The sequence below is a fragment of the Habropoda laboriosa genome, unplaced genomic scaffold (assembly GCF_001263275.1).
Source record: "Habropoda laboriosa isolate 0110345459 unplaced genomic scaffold, ASM126327v1 scaffold472, whole genome shotgun sequence".
In the NCBI taxonomy this organism is placed as follows: domain Eukaryota; kingdom Metazoa; phylum Arthropoda; class Insecta; order Hymenoptera; family Apidae; genus Habropoda; species Habropoda laboriosa.
The window spans coordinates 45,241-54,261 of NW_017100581.1; the positions used below are offsets into that span (position 1 = coordinate 45,241).

General features: G+C 32.7%; 1 protein-coding gene across 1 annotated transcript in view; it reads right to left on the reverse strand.

Moving 5' to 3' along the window:
- The window catches only part of LOC108576662, a 27,454-nt gene extending 18,433 nt beyond the window's left edge, over positions 1–9,021 (reverse strand). The window contains exons 1-7 of the mRNA XM_017939703.1: positions 8,960–9,021; positions 2,975–3,117; positions 1,738–1,923; positions 1,456–1,648; positions 943–1,112; positions 428–685; positions 233–331 (exon numbers count right to left, since the gene is read on the reverse strand). Of these exons, the coding sequence (XP_017795192.1) occupies positions 233–331; positions 428–685; positions 943–1,112; positions 1,456–1,648; positions 1,738–1,923; positions 2,975–3,103 (1,035 nt within the window). The 5' untranslated portion in view covers positions 3,104–3,117; positions 8,960–9,021. The remainder of the gene's footprint in view (positions 1–232; positions 332–427; positions 686–942; positions 1,113–1,455; positions 1,649–1,737; positions 1,924–2,974; positions 3,118–8,959) is intronic.

Genomic DNA, 9,021 nt, shown 5'->3' on the forward strand with positions numbered 1-9,021 from the left:
TACAGGAGATGTAAGATTCAATCTTTAAATGCAAAATAACATTATATATTCTTGTTACATCCTTCCCCTATTAACCAATCTTATAATTTATGATATTATTAAAATAATTTTCTTTAACTGCAACATATATTCTTTAACTGCAACGTATATAGTACTTTTGCTTCTTTTCATTGCATTTATTAAATTATAACAGCATAAGCTTGAAGATAATGTAAAGTTAGTTATTACATACCAACAGATGATTTGTAGACAAATTAAGCCTGTGTATTGTTGAACGTATCACTGAAATTTGTTCTTTCGCTGCATCTGTCTTACCAATAATTGGCAGCATCTAAAAAGTAAAATAGAAAAAACAAAATGGAAATAATTGAATGAAATAATCTTGTTGGTGAACATTGATGAAGAGAGTCAAGTTTATTATATTTACTTTTAACGTAGCATCTGCAACTGTAAGCAATTGATGTGAAACTTTAACAAGAACTTTGCCAAGATTGCGAGGTGCTTTTGTTGCTAATTCTGCTGTGCCATTCACTAGGTGAACAATACGGCGTGCACATTCACGTGTTAAGAGAACAAACAATTGTTCTAGAGAAGCTGGTCGAGCTTGATTTTCTGGTTCGGGTAAACTTAATGTTGCCCATAGCTCTTTTGCCTTTTGGTAAGCTGCTTTTGGATCCGTTGCTAGCTACATACATAAACTTCATCAGTTTGGGCAAAATATTAGAATATTAGATTTTATTAAAATAAAGATAATAAATTGTTAGAAAATGATCAATTAAATGTTTAGTATCGTTATTAAATTTAAATAATGCCTTTTGTTAATAATCACTAAATTAATAATTGGTATAATTTTAAGCATTCCTGGTCTATTTCCCTTTTAGCTTTTATTTATTTTATCTTGAGTTTAATTATTTTATATTAGCTGAAGGAAATTCTACTTACCAATTCTACAACATACAAGAGTACATGAATACATTCTGTTCCTTGTTCTCTAAGGGCTCGAGCTTCTGCTAATGTGCGACGCGTTAATCGTTTTTGTAGTTTTCTAGATAGTCTGGCGCCATGTTTGATAGTTCGTGTCGTTTTGCTTACAGATTCGGCAGGAGTAACCTCTGAAAAACAGCTCTTATCAGTAACAAATTCTTGTTACCCCATGATATTTGCATCAAAGGATTTTACTGATAATTTATTTAAGGAATGCAGTATTGTCTAATCTACTTTTTAAAATAGAAATATTTCAAACTTTATATATAGAACGGTTTTAGGTAAAATACGTAGTTAATTAGAATATAGTGTCATTGATAAATTGTGAAGTTTCTTATTTTAAATAATAAAGACTTTAGTATTATTGCACTAATAATATAACATGACACTGTATACTATATGTGATAACTGCAAATAACTTCTCCCTTTTTATTTTGTAATTTTTTCGTCACGATCATAATGTTAATCTACCATCTATCATTTTATCGGCAGGATCGGCAGGCAAGTAATGATCAACATATTGATCCGCAACAGTTAGAGCGCCATCTAATCTGTCTACCGCAGCATTCGCAGCATGGTTTCCTATCTGTTTCACACTTCCGGCACGCATCAGGACCGGCATTACAATTTTGTTACTCACGTATTCTCGTGCATTGCAGTACACCTTATCAAAATAAAAAATAAATCTATCATGTTTCAGGAAAGTATTAAATAATAAGTAATTTATATGTGGATTCATATGTGTAAACTTACCAGATGTGGGGGGAGGTGCACAGCTGGTACTCTTTCTTCTACAATATCAATACCTTTACAGAGCAATTGATCGATCGTCATAATAGGTCCATTTAACGCATAAATCGCAGGTATAGCTGACGCTGTTGCAATAGCAAATGATTGTTCGGCAGTGCATAAACTCCAACTTATTAACAAATTCGACCGCTGAAATTAAAAGTATTATATTTACTTTATGTTTCACATTTTATTTTAATAGAAATAAATTAGTAGAAATCTAACAGTTATTGAATGAAATGAAAATTAATTGAAAATAATAGTGGCTAGAAATAAATCTGTGGAATTAAACTAATATTTTGAAGATTTGTTTCGACAGTATTAGAGTTAGTTTCGATTGAGACTAATAACTGCAAACAACTGAAATAACTCTTGTGAAATAGTTATATCAATTATTTCAATAAGCAGCAATAGGATTTGATACGATATTACTTTTAAAAGTATTTTTATATGTTTATGTATATTAAAATAATGTGGATGTTAAAATGCATTATTTGCATTACATGGAATGAATGTATCATGTACAGGGTGTAAAAAAAGGTTGTATAAAGACCATCACAGCGGGATACTACACTCTTGGATCGGTGAACATTTGTAAAAAAAAATACGTGCAAAATTGTCCTTGATCTTGACTTTCAAGGTAAACATTTTTTTGCTTGTATCGTATTCTACTCGTTGCGAGGATAAAAAGTGTCACACAAACCATGGGTCGTAACTCAACCGTTCTCTTAAAAAATGATGTTAAAGTTCCACTAATGTTTAACTCTCTAACAGTGGACTGTGTATGTAACACTTGTAAGTAGAATTCATCTGTGGTGGTCTTTACACAACCTTGTCAAAAATTTATTTAAATATGTGTTGATTCGTGTATATTGTGTGTTTACTTTTATCACTTGCTTGAAGTTTGCAATGGAAGAAGCATATTGAAACATTCGTTCCAAATAAATGTAACTATTGTAAGTAATTGCAACAATATTTTCATTTCTTTTTTTATCACATACACTTTTACATTTTACTTACGAGTACTAATTTGACCACGCTGTTTATTAGAAGTAACGTACAAACATGTAGTTTCTAATTAAAGCTTTTACCTTATTATTACTTTCACAGCTAGTGAAACTAACGAGTGAAACATAAGAGAAAGTGGCGAGATTCACGGAACTGTCAGATTTTTAACACACTTTATGTAGTCAATGCTCACCTTTATTCTATCGTACACGTTACCAGCAATATGTATACTATTTTCTACAATAGGAAAGCTGGAAATCCTAGCAACCGATTCGAAACGGGGCAGATCGGAGTAGCATCTGTTTACATTTGCGCGCGCCATTTGTAAAATCAATTCTGTAAGGGAGTTAAAATAGTTAATTGCATATTTTTCAAATCTTGAAAGTAACGTTTTTTCTTTGTTAAAATGTTTAAAAAATATGTATATTTTATCATTTTGTGTATTGTGTATATTATTTGAATAATATTTTTCTTAAAAGTGCGTTAGGTTAGGTTTGATGCAAAAACGAAGATTAATAGCTGTACATTCTGGAATACTATTTCGAACCGCTGAAATTAGTAATTAAAGGTGGAAATACATTACCATCACGTCACGTGAAATCATTTACTATTACGTAATTTCACGTGACATTCGAAAAGTGCCAAGCCAACGTATTTCCATTCTTTTAAATCTGTTGGAAACAAATTATAATTTCACGTTTCACGTTGTTCCATAATTTCAATGTTACGTGAGCATGAAAATGGAAGAGTAGAACAGAAGAGTGGAAAATGTAAGAAAACGTGCAATTTTATTTGATATAAAATCTCCAAATTAGATGGATCGAAGGGTACCTTGCATTTTATTTTAAACGTACCTTAAACATACCGCTAATCTTTGTTATAGTTATGGTTATAGTTAAATTATAGAAAATCTAAGTTTCAGAGATTGCTGAAGTACCAAAAAACATTTGGGTACATTATACGTATTTTTTATTATATATACTGCCCATACAATTTAATAGATATTATGCATAACTTTTGAATATCTTGCATAACAATTATACATGAAATGCACAACCAAATAATATGTTGTACAAGTTTTTCAAATTTATTAGAAAATGTATTAAATCATAGGTTACATGCATTACTTATTTCATCTTTAACTAGATATTAAATATTATATAGTATCATTATATTCTGAAAATGTATTTCTAACAAGTTGATCTCAGAAGTGACTGAAGGAAATACATAAAACCAGTGTGACAGTTCGAATACAATAATCTGAGAAATAGTAAACCGATAATATGCAAAAGTGAACGTAAAACCGTATAAGTCTCTATGTGCAGTTTTTTTTTTTTGGGATCAATAAAAAAAAATATAATAATTGAAAAAGGTGTGGAATACTTTTTATACGATGTCTTTTAGTACTAAAGAGAGAGAGTGGAGTTCGTACTATTTCGTATCGTGAAGTTTGTAACAAATTTCATGAACGCTATCCTAAAGCTGCATCTACACTATATAACAAAACAGTGTTATAAAACAAATTGTTCTTCTTTTTACGAGACTATATGTTTTGATATTGTAGTAACAAGTCTGTAACAAGTTTGTACAACATTTAACATCTCATTATTAATAACGGCATCAAACGGTAGATGGCAAATGTTTTATAATCGCATCGCACTGATTCGGATCAATTGGCAATATGTCATGCAACAATGTTTTATAACTTTCTTTGACCTTTACCGACATTTGATGGATAACATGTAACTTGCTATATAATACAAAAAATGTTATTCAACATAATATTATATAGTCAACCCTCTTATTAAAACGGCTAATTTGTTCCGTGTTGTATCGAAGACGTGTTAAGCGAAACTATAAATTAATAGAAATTAGGGCAATGCGTTTCGTGCTATATGTATATCGAAACTGTGTTCTCGGAGTGCGTGTGCTCGAGAACTGGCGAGAGTCGGATATTTTTTTAAATGAAACAGTATAAGAATGTATGCTTGAAACATTCGCGAGAGTTGAACAAGTTTATGAAACCGTGCTATATGGAAACGATTTAAATGAATATCGTGTTAAAGGAGGACGGTCGCAATTTTTGCACCGTGTTAAATCGAAACTGTCTTATCGAAGTTGTACCGTGTTATAAGAGGGTTTGACTGTACAACATTTCTCTTTTCCTAACAAGTTTTACAGCTTTGCTATGTAACGTGTTATATTATATAGCGTAAACGCTATCCTAATTGATTCAAACGAAAATTAAATCGAATATTAATCAATATACTCCAAGATCATCCATTCGTAATACAGCAACCAATTCTGGAGTACTTAACTTTGACTGTCCACGAAATATTCAAAAAAAATGAAATCGAAACCATTTAAATCTGCTATAGTTTAAGTGATCGGACGTACTGATTTTAAAGGCTCTGTACCTACTGATTTAAATTTCGCACCGAATGTTGTACTGATTTTAAAAAAACTAACATTGAATGTTAAAAAAAATATATAATTAAAGTAACTGAATATCTTTCATGTATTCAATAATAAGTAAAATTTGGACAATGGAAAAAGTCAATTAGGGTTGGATACTTTCAAAGACATATTAATTCTAAAGTACGCTATTAATGTGGTTAGTTTTATGAAGAAATTTTAAATAACGAAGGCGATTTTTTCATCAAATAAATATGTACAATCATTATTTAAATATTAGACACTTAAGTATTAAGCAATTATTATATTTAATAACAGAAATGCAGAGGGTTGATTTATTTTTTCTAATTCATTAAATATAATATTTAAATTAAACTGTCATTTTATTTTATTACTGTTGTGAAATATATCCGTTTCCTTTTTCTTAAATAAAAATGTACTGAATTTGAACCGCAATTTTGAACCTTGTAATGAATTATTATTCAAAGCAAGAGAACTGTACAGCTTCTCTAAAGCACTGCCTAGCTTTACCACGAATAAAAATCATTTTAATTTTCTTCTTACTTTGAGCAATAATTTATCGTGAAACACTTACTGATACATTAATACGACACCCTATTCTCTTTGCAATCAGCTAAAGAACACATCTTGTACAGTCTTAAGCAAAAGTATTAAGCACCTTTATTATTATAACTTACTGCGAAAATTATTTCTTTGAAACCTTCCTATTGCTCATCATGCTTTATCTGTTAGTTCAAAACAATTTTAAAACAGTTGACAAGGTTCATAGTGGGCCATAAAACAATTGAATGACCCATAGTCTAACAATAAGTACATTTTATGTTTCTTCTTAAAATTCGCAATCTGCTATTAGTACTCGTTGCTAACACATGTCAGCTTGTCCTTAGTTTTGCTGTTCATATTTTGAAAGTTTTCCTTGAAATATGCCAAAAAGGAGTGAACTGTGAGTGACCATCAGCGCAAGTTAATTCTTCTTTTTAAAAAACGGGGCGAAAGTCAGACAGAAATTGCAGTGATTGTCATTTGGAAGTGACTTCGCAAAGTGGGTAACAAAAATATACTCATTCAACCAATAATACTTAAACTAATTTTAGATGTAAGGCGATACGATGCGCGTAGAAAGGAAGTCTACGACCAAAGGCCTCGTGCCTTTTTCGGGGCTCCCTTAACCTTTTAGATACGGTAACGCCACTATAGTGGCTTCCGCGGATGGCATCAATTGGAACGGTACGCCACTATAGTGGCGTTCCGCCAAGACCCTCTATTTTTACGGAACGCCACTATAGTGGCTTTCGTCGATAGCACCAATTTGGACGGTACGGCACTATAGTGACTTTCGTGGATATCATGATTTTCGACGGTATTATACGTTTTTTGCTTCATTTCGCATTTGTTTCGCCTAAACCACATTTCCTGGCAATATCGAAGCTGTCGTTTAAATATATGGTATCCAGAGAATCGTCATGAACGGTTTCTGTGCCATCCGCGGCCAGGCGCGCCGTCCCAGGGGTACCCACTTGCGGATGAGCGCGCCGTACCTAAAAGGTTAAGTAGCCCCTTTTCCCTGGGAAAGTCCCAGGAAGTGGAGACGCGGGCCTACATTGCCGAGGCAATACTCTTGTCCTCGAGGACGAAGAAACTCGGAGATGTTTGGAAAAACATCTCCCGATTCTTCGCCTCGTATAGTTTGATTTCCTCCTAATACAAAAATATTTGTAAATAATTCATATTTCATGGGGTGCCTAGTAGTTTTGACCAAGGCTGTACATGTCTACAGTACGTTGATAAACATAACTCAATACATTCAGCATCTATCGGCAACCTAGCACTTTAGAAGACACGATGAATAAAATAATTAGAACTTGTGTTATTACTCCAGAAATGGATTGAAGAAGCATCACAATCCATGATTACTTGTTTCAGACAGTGTATCACCGCCGTTGGATTACATTGAGCATTTATTAACATAAACAATAAGTTCATATACCATCTTAACATTGTCTTGGAATTTGATCACCTTTTTGGTGTTCAAGGTCACCTCAAAGTCGTAACTCATACACGCTTCGATGCATGTTAACACCCGCTACAAGGTATACACTTTTCTCCAAAAAATACTAGCGACTTTGAAGAACACGAAACGAATGACCATGGAATAAAATTCTTTCTCACATCGTGGTCCTCCTTTGAAACCATTCAGATTATGTATTAAACATTTCCCAGTATCATTAAAAAGAAAGAGGATATTTCAGTGTGCAGGTTTTGCTAAGGATATCCTAGCTGTTTAACAAATTTTAAGACAAACTATATAAACATTGTTGTATATTAATCGACGGAAACGAATTGTAGTAATGAATAAGAAAGGTCATATTGCAATATACGTACTTCGTAATTAATATCGAAGATATACATACGTGTATGCAGGGTGTTTCCTTTATCCTGAAGATTTGGAATATCTCGCAAGGGACTGGACCAATAAAAAAAATGTTTCGGCAAAAGTTGTTTGGTATGAAGGGGGACACCATGTGTGCAGGTCGAGTGGTGGGGGGAAATTTCAAAGTCAAGTTGATTTTTTTAAATGGAAACATATGTTTTTTTTTTTCATAGTGCGCTGACATTTGTTAAGACGAATTCAACGATCTGCCATATGAGGTAATTTATTGTTATAAAATGTTATAAATTCATGTTTCTAAGTAGTCAAATGAGCCGGTGTCGCTAGGCCGCACGCCATGCTATAAATAAAGATCGAGCTTATCTCCCGTTACGCTTTTAACGCTACCGACATAAATAAACGAAGTTTATTTCTACTTACTAATGCTCAATTAAAGAAAACACAGAAATTAAAAAGTATTTACAAAATTTTACAACAATAAATTACGTCATATGGCAGGTCGATGAATTCGTCTCAACAAATGCTATCGTGATATGACAAAAAAAAAAAAAAAATAAATATATGGTATCCATTTAAAAAAGTGTACTTGACTTTGAAATTTCCCACCACCACTCGACCTGTAAAAAAATAATTTGCACCACACGGTGCTTCTCTTCGTACCAAACAACTTTTGTCGAAACATTTTTTTTATAGATTCAGTTTCTGACAAGATAGCCCAACTTTTCAGGATAAAGGAAACACCCTGTATATTCTTCTCAACAGTTGGATAACTGAAATTTTTTCATGCTCCTTTTATCGGTATACATAACTCGTTCGTACAAACACACACACACTTTCTCGAATTATAAAAAACAAATTAAACGGATACTTTACTTTCAGAATAGTACATTTCTATTTCGTGTTGGCGAAATGGCGTCACTTGTTTTAAAGTAATTATGATAAGCTCATAGCAGACATAGGTCGATACCCTTTTATGTGCTTATCTTCCTTATCAAAGCGCCAACGCAAAGTTTGTCGACAAATTGTCTTAATCTGAACAGCACTTCGCATTTATATTATATTTTTCGTTTTACGGATATTGAACCAGAAATCGGTTGGAGAGAGGCGTGGTAAGGGTGAGATAAGAGCGCGAAAATGAACTTGAGGAATAATCACGCAAAGGTAACGCGATCAAACACATACCCCAACATCCTACATTTTTCAGAGATGTTAGGTTTGCGCCTGTACATATGTACGTAACGTGAATTATGAAACAACGCGAGGAACGATCAACTTACGTCTGGATTAGTAGTAGTGAATTTGCAGATTTGCAAAAATTGGATCTAATTGATAGTTAACCCTGTTGATTCTTACCTTACAGTTCAGAGAGTCAAACGAACTGAGAGAGCTAGGAATTTTGTCACGATGAAATTATG